The sequence below is a fragment of the Caretta caretta genome, chromosome 7 (genome assembly GCF_965140235.1).
Source record: "Caretta caretta isolate rCarCar2 chromosome 7, rCarCar1.hap1, whole genome shotgun sequence".
In the NCBI taxonomy this organism is placed as follows: Eukaryota; Metazoa; Chordata; order Testudines; family Cheloniidae; genus Caretta; species Caretta caretta.
In genome coordinates, this window is record NC_134212.1 from 31629417 (window position 1) to 31641697 (window position 12281).

The window sequence follows — 12281 nt, forward strand, 5'->3', positions numbered from 1 at the left end:
GTGGGTGGACAGATGGATGGACAGACAGATACCAGGATAGATGTGTATGGGGATGGATGGATAACTAGATGTGTGCAGGAATGGATGGGTAGCTGGATAATAGGATGTGTATGGGCACTGATAGGTAGATAAATAGATGTGGGGGGTTGGATGAATGGAGATCTGGTTAGATGGACCTGCATGGGGATGAATGGATAAATAGACTTGGATGGATGGATGGATGGATCTAGGGTCCTATGGGGTTAGGTAGATTGGTTGCTTCTATGGGGGTCAATGGATGGATGGATGGATCCAAATCTCTGTGGGGTTAGGGAGAGTGGTCGCTCTCTATGGGGGTGGATGGATCTGGGTCTCTATGGGGTTAGGTAGATCAGTCGGTCTCTATGGAGTTAGGTAGAGCGGTCCGTGTGTTTCTCCAGAGCCCTCCCCCGTGGACAGACAAACACACAGACAGACAGACTGATCCAAGGGGGGCTCCTTCCTTCCTTTCACAATGAATCCAAGCTTGGGTCACGTGCCTCTGTGCCTCACCATCCCGGAGATCCGGGCTCGCTCTCATTGGCTACAGATGATGTCACCCCCTTAGCCCCTCCTCCTCTCCCTGCTCCCTCCTCCCATCAAAGCAAAGCTTCAGCACCAGATAGTGGTGGGGGTGGGGGGAGTAAATAGACAACCCGGGAGGTGGAACCTGCCTAGCCATTGGGGGGACGCAGGGGCTGGCTTCCAAGGACCCCCCTAACCTCTACGCACATGGGCATGAGCCACAGCATAGGGATCTGATGCAGGTAAGAGGGTGGCTGGGTATCCTGTACCCCCTCACCCCTGGGGACTTGGGGGGCTCTGATTGGCACTCAGTGGTGCTAGGGGCTTGGCATGGGGGCTGCCTCTCCCCGGGGGATTTGTTTTGGGAAGGGGAACGTTCTGGGCAAAGGGGGGGGCCAACATCTGGCTGGCTCAAGGGGGCCGGGGTGCGAACATGTGGGGGGAAGGGCGCAGCGCTTTGTGGGCAAGGGTGCAAAGATTTGGAGGTAGGGATAAAGGCGAGCGCGCGCGCGTGTGTGTGGGGGGGGGAACATCCCCGAAAGTGGTGACCCCGCAGCGTAGGGGTTCCTAGCATGGTAGCAGCTTGGGGGTGTATTGTAAAACAGCTGCTGGGGGGGCACACATCTGGAGCGGGGGCGCCGGGCGCTAATGAAGGAAGCTGGGGCCGGGGACCGGTCGGCACCAGGGAAAGGTTAAGCTGTCAAAGGTGGTGACTGGCAGGCGGGGGGTGAGGGGGATCCTGCTGTCTGAACCGAGGGGACACGGGAGGCAGGGGTGCGGGGAGCGGGGATACCCAGCAGAGCTTGTGGTGGCTGGCAGCACGGCTTGTTACGGCAGAGCTTTGGGGCGCGTAGGAGGGGAAGGCTGGAGCCGCGATCATGGGTGACAGACGGGCTCCCACTCCAGGCAGGGAATGCCAGGCAAGGGGGAAGATATAGAACCGTGATGCCAGGCTGGAGGGGGTGATGCCAGGCTGGAGGGGGTGATGCCATGTTGGGGAGACGGGGCAATGCCAGGCTGGAGGGTACCGGGGCAAAGCAAGATTGCAGGGGTGGGTGGGTGCAATGTCAGACTGCGGGGGGGGGGGGCAGTGAATGGATGTGGGATGATGCCAGGCTGTGGGGGCCATGGCAGACTGGGGAGATGGGGAGTGATGCCAGGCTGGGGGGATGGGTGGCAATGCCAGGCTGGGGGTGCAGGACAAGTGTGATGTCAGGCCTTGGAGGGGGCTGAGTGGGATCCTGCAGCTGCAGGTGGTAACTGGGTTCATGGCTCAGCACCATGGTGGGAGTGGGGGATTGTCAGTCTGGCCAGCTGTGACCTTACCTTACAGGGAGCTGGGAGGCCCGTGGGACCTTGTGCCCACTCTGTGGTCAGCGTTGCAGTGACACAAGGGGATATTTTTGGGTTGTGATACCATATTCAGGGGCTCAGGGGGGAAGTTACTGGTGGCACTCCTGGGGCTGGCCAATGAGCTCCTGGGCTTTACACCCCCACCCCCACATGCATGTGCATAACCATGAAAATGACTACTAGAGGAACATGCATAATTGCACTCACCTATGCTGTGACACACACACATGCAGACGCACACGCCCATGCTCAGGTATTCAAAAATAGACACCCACCATAACCTGCAAAGCTTGCACAGACACACACAAAAACAGACACACAACATGCAAAGCTTGCACACACCCCCTCACCAACCACAACACATCCTTACCACAATACACCCTCCACAACATGCCAAAGCTTGCAAAGTGCATGCACCCACCAGAATACACATTCACCACAACATGCACAAGTGCACAAACACAGACTTGCATAACCCATCATGCCAAAGCTTGCACACAAATGCACACTTGCATTGGTGCGTGCTCGCACCACAGCACGCAGAAAAAGTGCACACACAACATACAAAAGCTTTCATAGGTACATATCCCACAGTGCACACTCCCTCTCCCCCATGATGTGCCCATGCAACCCGCTCAGCATATGTATACACACATGGCTGTCCTGACATACACAGGTACCCAATCACCTCATGCTCCTGTTAATTACCTCTCCATCAGAGACAGACAGCTGCCCACCAAAGAGCCACTTGCTCCCAGCACTGGGATTATTTCTCAGCTTGGAATGGGGCAAAATGTGAGAGAGGGTACACCAGCACTGGGATGGGGGCTGCAGCTCTGCTATGGGTGTGTGTGCAGGGAGATGGGAGGGCAGGGCTGGGAGTAAGGGAGCAGGAGGAGTGGCATGGGGACAGGAGCTGGGGGGGGGGTGTCTAGGGACAGGAGGAGACTGTAGCAGTAAGGTGGGGTGGGGGGCATAGGGGCAGGAGCAGCCGCACAGCATTGCCCTTGTCCCTTCCACCACCCCCAGCTAGAAAAGCAGTCTGGACCCTAGCCAATCAGAATTTCTGCAGATGGAAGAACAGCCCTCTCCCCAATCAGTCAGAATCCACGGGGAATCTTTACTGCTGATTGGCTGGCAATGGGTATCACATACTGGGAGATGGGGTGGCCAAGGATACAGCCCCCTGTCTCCAAGAGCTGGGGGTGCTTTGGTTCATGGGGCTAGGGCTGCCCCCTGCTGTCAGAGATGGGGATAGCTGTCTAAACAGTCCTCTGCCCTCCCACCTCCCACTTCTGGGGCCAGCTGGTGAGCTCACCCCTGGGTGGTAACCTGAGGAAGCACAAGAGCCCCTGTCGGGCGCTGCCAGCCCCTGAGCTCAGCTGGGTATTTTTAGAGGTGCCGTGATTTTGCTTTTCAGGGAGGGACTAAACATGTTGCCCCAGGGACCTGGACTCGCCAGCTAAAGAGCAGAGCGTGTGGGCATGCATTGGGGTGAGTGTGCACCAGTTCGTGTGCTCTGATGTAGGTGTGCCTATGCATGCACTGAGGTGGGTGTGCACCAGTATGATTGTGTGCACGGATGAAGTGTGCCCTGGTGTGAGCAGGCACTAATGTGAGCATGCATATGTCCATGAGTACAAATGTGAGTGTGCATGGGGGCAACTGCTGAGGGTGCATGTGAGTTTGACTTCACATAGGCATGTGCATGCATGGAGATGAGTGTGCATAGAAATGTGCATCTGTGCATGTGTGTGTCTGAGTGCATTTGCCAGAAAGCGTGTGTGAGCGTGCATCTGTGGACACATGTGGCTGAGTGTGCAGGAGTGTGTGAGTCCATAGGCCTATGTATAGCTGCGACTGTGCATGGCTTTCCCCTTATGTGGATGCACGTGGATGTCCTTAAGAGTAGCTGAGCCCAGGCCCTGAAGCCCTCGTTAGCCCCTGATCTGCTGGGGAAGGATCCCAGGCTAGAGGGGCACAGACACTTCTCTCTAGTGAGGGGTAATCCCCCGCCCTAGTTCTGCAGTTCTGTCCCTCACATTCCCCCTGCTGCCAGAGATGCTGATGGGAGTAGCCAGCCCCCGTCACCTCGCTTTAGAGCAGAGCTGCTGTCTTGGGGGAGCATGGGGAGCGAGTGCTCCGGAGCTGGCCAGATGGGGACAGGGGAATGTGACAGAAGGTGGGGGTTGTGCGGAAAGCAGAGACCATCACATGTGTGGGGGGGCTAGGGGGATGGGGCATGGACCCTCACTGGAAGACAGAGAGAGGAGTGGGGGGAGGTCAAAGAGTCGCTATGGGGGCAGGAAATGGGGGGAGGGGCTGGGTGAAGATGGGGGGATGGAGTGCTGGTGTGGGGGTAGGCTGAGTTGAGGGACACAGTGTGTAATTTCCCACATGATCCCTTCATGGCCCCAATCAGATATGCTTCGCAGAGGAGCCCTGCACCCTGGCCATGTGGGTGATGTGGGGCTGCTGGTAGCCGGAGCCCCCCCAAGGCATGTAGGGGGTGTTAATCTCTGCCAGAGCCGAGAACAGAGATGAATTGGCCTCTTTGAATCTGACTCAGCCTCAGGGGAGCAGGGGGTGCTTGGAACTGATAAGGCACCAAAATGTGGGAGGGGGGAATCTGCAACTAGGAGCTTGGATCAGGCGGGCCTGCCCAGCTGCTCCCCTGCCCCATTGCTATGTTTTCCCCCTCCCAGCACTGGGATGCAGGCACCTCTGGGGGGAGGGGGACTATTTAACAGCAAAGCCAATAGGGAACCAGAACTCTAGGGCTCCACCCCCTGACCCTGGCTGCAGTGACTGGACCTCACCTGAAATATCAGAGCCAGAGTGTGAAGGGTTAAAAAGCTTTTGGGAGGGTGTGAAATGAGTTTGCTGGGTCTCAGCCCTGGTGCCCATAGCATGGGGGTGCGTGCAGGGAGGCACAGCTTGGCTGGCATGTGGGGAGGATCGCTAATGTGGGGACCACCCCTCTGTGCCCCCTTAGTATCCCACACCCCCCTGACCCTCTCTCCCTCCTCTCTGCAGGTCACCCTTCCCAATGCCTCCCTCACCGCTGGAAGACCGCCTCTCCCTCCTCCAGCGCCCCAAGACCTTGGCTTTGCGCCTCAATCACAGCTTCCCTGCCGACAAGCAGCTCCTGTCGCCCCGGACACGGAGACCCCCGAGCCACCCACCCCCTAAGGACCGAACCGGGGCTGCCCCACCCTATCAGGAGCCCCAGGCCTGTCTCCCGCTCCCCCACTCCCACACCATCGACATCAAGCTGACGGTGGGGGCTGGGCAGAGCCGGGCGCGCGAGCGTAACCTCTCCCTGCAGCTCGACCTCCAGCAGGGCGGCAGCAGGTCCTGCGGGGGGCCAGAGCTCCAGGTGCTGCTGCCTCAAGCCAAGCTCAAGAAGCGCTGCTTTAAGGAAAACTCGCGGCCGGCCAGGGGGGAGACCCCGTCACCTGCTTCCTCCCGCCTCTCCAGCCCTGGTGCGGGCACCATGCACCCCTTGAAAGGCAGCTGCCGGGGCTGCTGGCGCTTGATGCGCTGCGACGACGCCAGCCCCAAGCCGGGGCTGCGCTCCCTGGGGTGCCTGTCGTGCCGCTCCAGCCTCGCCTCCCTCAGCTGCTCCCCGCCCTCGGTCAAGAAGCTGGGGTGCTTGCCCTGCACCCCGTCAGCCCTCAAGTCCCTGGCCTGCCTGGCATGCAACCCCTCGGTCAAGTCGGTCAGCTCCTCCTGCAGCTTTTGCAGCAGCGACCCCATCGTGGCCTACGACCCCACAGCCCAGGGCTCACCCCCCTCCAGCTATGACGAGGACGACTACAGCGTGCGAACCATCTGGCCTGAGGAGCTGGCCAAGAAGATGAGCCGTTCCCGCACCCAGCAGCAGGGGGCGCCCCTGATCCTGGATTGCCGCAACCTGGTGCAGTACACCAAGAGCCAGCTGCAGGGCGCCATGCACTTCAGTGTTTCGGACGCGGCCGGCAGGCGGCGCCTCCAGCAGGGCAAACTGGCCGTGCTGGACTTCATGGCCTCCAAAGACCCCCACGACTCCCTGCAGCGCCTCTGGCCCAAGGAGCAGCAGAACGGCTGCTGTGCCACAGCGGGGGAGACCCCGGCCCCTCCCGAGCCCCCCAAAACCCTGCCCGCCCAGAACCTCCACCTGGTGCTGGACTCGCTCAACAAGGAGGTGCAGGGCAGGAGAGGTAGGTGGGCATGAGGGTGACGGTGCTACCAAGAGGGCGGGAGGTGGTAGGCTGTGGTGGGCAGGCCACAGGTGGCTGGATGGGGGGGGGAGGATGGACAGAGGGTGGGTGCACAGAGGGGAGAAGAGAGAACCTGTCTTCTCAAGGACACCTGTCCTGGCTGAGACCTGACAGGGTTTCTCTCAGAGATTCCTAGGGCTGGGGAGAGATTTCCACCCCCCCAGCCAAGACCCCCTGCAGTGCACCCCTCACCCCCAGGACTCACCCCTCCCAGTGCACCCTCCCCTCTCCCAGGCTTGATCCCCAGACCCCTTGCAGTCCCAGACCCTCCAGCTCCTGCACAGCGCACCCAGCCTTCCCTTCCCGCCCCCCAGCCTTGTACTGCCCCTCCTATGCCCTCCCCTCATCCCCCAGCGCAGGACCCTCTGACCTCATCCCAGCAGGATCCATAGGGAACAGATGGCGGAGTTAAGGAGTGTGGGGGGGGGTCAGTGCAGCTGGCCCAGGCTCCCCCCCTCCCCCACCTGCTCTGAGCCTGTTGAGTGGGATTGATCTCAGCCCAGCTGGTGACATGACATCACTCCTCCCTGCCCCTCCCCCATTCGCTGCAGGGGCACTGACAGCCATTGGATAAAACTGTGACCCCCATTTGTGATGGGAGCCAGGCATTGGGCTGCTACCATCCCCCCAGCTCCTCTAGTTCCATTGGCCCTGCCTTCCCCCAGAGATCCCCCTTCCCCCTAGATCCTCCCGCTCCTTGCCTCAAGCCCCACCCCATACGTCTCTCCCCCCAGCATCTCCCTTCCCCCCAAATTTCCCCCCTCCCTCCACCCCAGCTTGGGCCCACGGAGAGACTCCACCACATTTAATCCAGCTGGCCTTATGGCGCTGGCTGCAGCGCCCCCAGCCCAGCAGCGCCTGCAGGCTGCAGAGTCGGGGTGGGCGTGGGGGGTGCTGGCCCTGCGGGGAGGGCAGTCAGCAGAACAGGGAAATGGCGACATTTTCTCTGCCCCCCCTTGTGCAGCTCGGAGTTTGGAGTGAAGGGTTGTGGGGAGAAGGTCAGAGATTGGGTGTTAGTCTGGGTGGGGGTAGTTCAGGGCTTGAAGGTCAGTGTTGTGGATGTTTGGGGTCAACGGTCAGGGACTACGGTGCTTGGGGTGAGGGTTCAGGGCTTGGGGGACTGAGGCGCTGAAGGTCAGGGGTGGAGGAGGTTTGCAATCCGGCTGGGTTGAAGGTGCTAGGGCTGTGATTTGAGCTGAGTTATGGGGCAGGGCTGGACTTTGGAGGCTCAGGTCAATGGGGCCCCCCTGAGTTTGGGGGATTCATAAACCAGGAGGCTGTCGGGCTGGAAGGGTCTGAGCTTGAGGGTCTGGGGTGAGTTTCTAGTTTCAGGGGTTCTCAAAGGATGGTTTCAGCTGGGGAAGGCTGAGTGTGGATGGTCTGACTGGGGAGTCAGGCGGAGAAAATCTGGATTTGGGTCCTCAGGCCAGAGGGGTTCTGAGTTTGGGGATTCACAGGCTGGCGGGCTCTGAATTTGGGCCAGTCTGAATATGGGGCATCAGCTGGGAGCTTCTGAGATTGGGGGGTTAAAGGCTGGGGGCTCTCAGTGGTCTGACTTTAGGGGGTACAGGCCAGGGGCAGGTCTGAATTTGGGGGGTTCAGGCCAGGGGAAGGTTTGAATTTGGGGGTTCTAACCAGGGGCAGGTCTGAGTATGGGGGTTCACAGGTCGGGGGTCTGAGTTGTGGGGGTTCAGGCCGGGGGCAGGTCTGGGTGTGGGGGTTCACAGGCCGGGGGTCTGAGCTGGGGGGTTCAGGCCGGGGGCAGGTCTGGGTGTGGGGGTTCACAGGCCGGGGGTCTGAGCTGGGGGGTTCAGGCCGGGGGCAGGTCTGGGTGTGGGGGTTCACAGGCCGGGGGGTCTGAGTTGGGGGGTTCAGGCCGGGGGCAGGTCTGGGTGTGGGGGTCCACAGGCCGGGGGTCTGAGTTGGGGGGGTTCAGGCCGGGGGCAGGTCTGGGTGTGGGGGTCCACAGGCCGGGGGTCTGAGTTGGGGGGGTTCAGGCCGGGGGCAGGTCTGGGTGTGGGGGTCCACAGGCCGGGGGTCTGAGTTGGGAGGTTCAGGCCGGGGGCAGGTCTGGGTGTGGGTCCATGTGCCCCCTGAGATGTTGAGCCGTTGCCTGCAGGGAGTGTGGCAGTGGCACCGTCAGAGCCGCTGGAGGAAGCTGGGGGGGTCCTGGAGGGGGTGGGCGGGGACCCACCCCTCACCCCCGACCTGGAGAGCGCCGAGCTGAGTCCCATCCTGCCCTTCCTGTTCCTGGGCAACGAGCGCGACGCGCAGGACCTGGAGCGGATGCTGAGTCTCAACGTGGGCCACGTGCTGAACGTCACCACCCACCTGCCCCTCTACCACGCACAGAGCGGGCACCTGCGCTACAAGCGCCTGCCTGCCACGGACAACAGCCGCCAGGACCTGCGCCAGTACTTCGAGGAGGCCTTTGAGTTCATCGGTACAGGGGGCAGGAGGGTGGCCCTGGGAAGTGGGGAGGGGGGCTGGGGTAGTGTCCCCAGGAGTAGAGGGGGTTGGGGACAGGAGGCTGCACCCCTCAGAACACTGCACCCACTCCCCACCCTGAGGAGATGGGCCAGCACGTGAGGGGGTGCAGCAGGGCTGGGGGAATGCAGGGGACTGAGAGTGCAGGGCATAGTGGGGGGTTCAGAGGATTGGGTAGAAGGGTTGGGGTATGCAGGGGGTTGGGGGGCCGGGGCATAGTGGGGGTGCAGGGATTGGGTAGCAGGGTTAGGAGTTCAGGACAGAGTCAGGAGTTCAGGGAATTGGGTAGAAGGGTTGGGGTATGCAGGGGGTTGGGGGGCCGGGGCATAGTGGGGGTGCAGGGATTGGGTAGCAGGGTTAGGGGTTCAGGACAGAGTCAGGAGTTCAGGGAATTGGGTATAGGGTTGGGGTATGCAGGGGGTTGGGGGGCCTGGGCATAGTGGGGGTGCAGGGATTGGGTAGCAGGGTTAGGGGTTCAGGACAGAGTCAGGAGTTCAGGGAATTGGGTAGAAGGGTTGGGGTATGCAGGGGGTTGGGGGGCCGGGGCATAGTGGGGGTGCAGGGATTGGTTAGCAGGGTTAGGGGTTCAGGACAGAGTCAGGAGTTCAGGGAATTGGGTAGAGGGTTGGGGTATGCAGGGGTTGGGGGTGCAGAGGATATGGTAGCTAGGCTGGTGGTGCCGGGGATAATGGGGGCTGCAGGGGGTTTGGTGCAGGGCTGTGTACAGGGCTGGGCAGGTAAGAGGCACTGACCCCCCATCTCTCCCCTTCCCCCAGAGGAGGCACACCAGCGGGGGAAGGGCGTGCTGATCCACTGCCAGGCGGGCGTCTCACGCTCAGCCACCATTGTAATCGCCTACCTGATGAAGCACACGCTGATGACCATGAGCGACGCCTACAAGTACGTGAAAGGCAAACGCCCCATCATTTCGCCTAACCTCAACTTCATGGGGCAGCTGCTGGAGTTCGAGACGGATCTCAACGCAGGGGTCACGCCCCGCATCCTCACCCCCAAACTCAAGCTCACTGGGGTGGAGACCGAGGTGTAAGGGGGACCTGAGCTGGGCCAGGCCACCCATCTCAGGGCGGGGAGGGGAGGAGAGGGAAAGGAAGTGTGTGCAATAACTGGATGGACGGACGGGCTTCCAACAGGCCAGGCCTGGGGGCCAGATACCAGGGCCCCAATGCCCATCCTGCCCACTCCGTGCCCCATGTGCTGCCAGGTGTCTGTTGATAGAGGGCTGAGGAGAGGGGCCAGTTTTTACCCCAAGACTAATCTCTGCGTGTGCGTGCGGTGGGGAGGGCTGTTGCCTGCTATTTATTGGGGTGTGCGTGTATATTTTGGGGGTCCCCATGGCCTGTTGCTCCCTTGGCCTCTCTGCTCTGGATGCTGCTTTGCTGAAGTCTGCTGCAGAGAAAGGGGGGCCCTACAGGGATTTGGGGGGGACACAGGCCAGCCCCCCCCAAAACTAGCAGTTTTTTTTGAAAACTCAGGATGATCACAGACTTTCTTCCAGACTGATTCACAGCACCAACAGTAGATGGAGTTTTGGGGGCCCCCATAGCCCCCCCCCCATATTCTTTGGACTCTGCTGCTCCATACCTGACCGACAACCTGTTATACTGACTGATGTCTTAAAGTGACAGTAGCACCTTTCCTGTGTACATGGGCGGGAGGGGGTCACATTGGATGGGGAGGTCTCTTCCCCCAGCCCCCAGGGTAGGAGAGATAACCCCCCCCACACTCCCTCCAGAGCAATACAATTTAGTAAATCAGAATAGTCTTCCACTAGGGGATATTTATTTTTAAAGACTTGGGGAGGGGCTCCAAAGTGGGGGGGGCCTCCTTTGCTTTTGTACCATGCTGGTCCATTTCATGAGGCTGCTGGTTACTGTCTCTTTAAAATGCCCTCCTCTGGGGGGAGGGTGAGATTTGTGGGGGCTGGGGAGAATTATGGGGAGGGGGGCGTTTCTTATTTATCTGAGATGCAATAGGAGTTTTTGCCTTTTAACTCTTTCTTCTCCCTCCTCCCCCAAATAGGGGGGCCGCTAGAGTTAATGGTCCTGCAAAATCTGGGGGAGGGGGAATTTCTCTTTCCCCCATTTTAATGTCTTCCAGCCCTTCCCTCTTCTTTCCAGTGCTAAGTTTGGCTCCCTCCCACCACAGATGGTGCAGATATGAGGGTGGGTGGGAGTGTGGGGGAGCCAAAAATTAAGGGATAGGGCCAGTTTCTGTTGGGGGGGTGACAGCAAAGAGGGACCCCTCCCCCTGCACAGAAAGAGGCACTGCCCACAATCCCCACCTCCCTCCATATGCACGCTCATCCAGACCCCCTCTCAGGCAGCCCTGCACACATACTGCCCACAGCCCCTGTGACCTGGGCACGCCCGCCAGGAGCCATGCATGCATGGCCACAAAGTTCCCCATACATGCACCTCCCCCCTGAGCCATGGACATGTGTCCCCTTGTGCCCTTATGAGGTCTCCGGTGTCCTGACACCCCGGCTGGAGCTTCAACCACAGGGATGGACCCACAGGGTCTGGCTCTTAAGGCTGGAGCCTTTCTGCTGGCTGAGCTGTAAGGCCCAGCTGTTAGCTAAGGCTGCAGCAGGGGCGAGACAGGGCCCAGCCCCCACTGGAGGAAGGCAGAGCCCCACCCAGGGCACGTAGTGGGACAGACATGTAGGGGCAGCCACGCGAGTGCATGAACCCACTCACCAAAGCCCCCCTATGCACTCACCTGCCCCGCCCCCATTACACACATGTTCACAAGCTCCCCCCCCAGAGACACCGCTCTCCCCATTCCCACAATCACATCCTGACACAACCACACCCCTGTCTGCCCCAGAGCCAGGCATGCAACCCCCCTGGCCTGCACTGGCAGCTGGCTAGGGGGCGCTGCACCGCCAGGGGCTCGCGAGCGTGCAACAATCCCTGCCCCCTCATCCCCTGGGTGGAGGCTCGTATCGGGCTCCCCCCTTTTCCCCACAGATCTCAGAGCTTTGTATTTAAAGAGACTCTCCCATCCCCAGGCGTAGGAGCTTGGAGGGGTGGGGCTCTGCTGTTTCTCTTTGGAATTTGTCTTCATTATTTATTGAGGCCAGGAATAATTTATTAAACGTGGATTTGTTTTTGTAACAAGGCTGCCATGTGCTCAATTGGGTGGGGGTGGGGGAGGACTTGGGAGGGTGGGGATCTGCGATGTGGGGGGGCCTGGAATGGAGCAGTAGAAGAGGGTCTCCCAGGAGATCTGGGACTGGGGGGACAGGCATGGGGAGGAGAATCTGAGAGGGGGGCCAGCGCATCCACACATGGATTGGGGGCTCGCTATGGGCATTGCCCCAGACTGACCCACTGGGCATTGGGCAGCAAAGTTGTTTGGCAGACGGGGAGTGGATGGGAAACACTCCTTCCCCTTGGGGAGTGGGAGCCAAGGGTCACTCAGCAGGTGCAGGGCACCCCCTGGTCACCACCGTCCTGCAGTATGACCTCGCCTGGAGGGATGGGAGCCCCCCCAACACTTCTGCAAACAAGGGGGGCAATGGGGCAGCCCCCACAGATGCAGGATGTGCCCTGTGTGGGGCTTCGCTGAAGCTCAGCCAGGGGGAGGGTGGTTCTGCTGCTAAAGGGCTGTTAG

At 60.4% G+C, this 12281-nt stretch overlaps 1 protein-coding gene across 2 annotated transcripts; it reads left to right on the plus strand.

Annotated features, from left to right (window-relative positions):
* The first annotated feature begins 639 nt into the window (after positions 1–639).
* On the plus strand, positions 640–11785 carry LOC125639764 (dual specificity protein phosphatase 10-like). Of its 2 annotated transcripts, XM_048857443.2 has the most exons (5): positions 643–785; positions 3317–3390; positions 4933–6098; positions 8278–8601; positions 9422–11785. In XM_048857443.2, the coding sequence occupies exons 1-5, from the start codon at positions 780–782 to the stop codon at positions 9691–9693; spliced, it is 1842 nt and encodes a 613-aa protein (XP_048713400.1). In that variant the 5' UTR covers positions 643–779; the 3' UTR covers positions 9694–11785. The 2 variants fall into 2 exon arrangements, with proteins under 2 accessions (XP_048713401.1, XP_048713400.1); XM_048857444.2 differs by lacking the exon at positions 3317–3390 and having other exon boundaries at positions 640–785.
* The last annotated feature ends 496 nt before the right edge of the window (positions 11786–12281 follow it).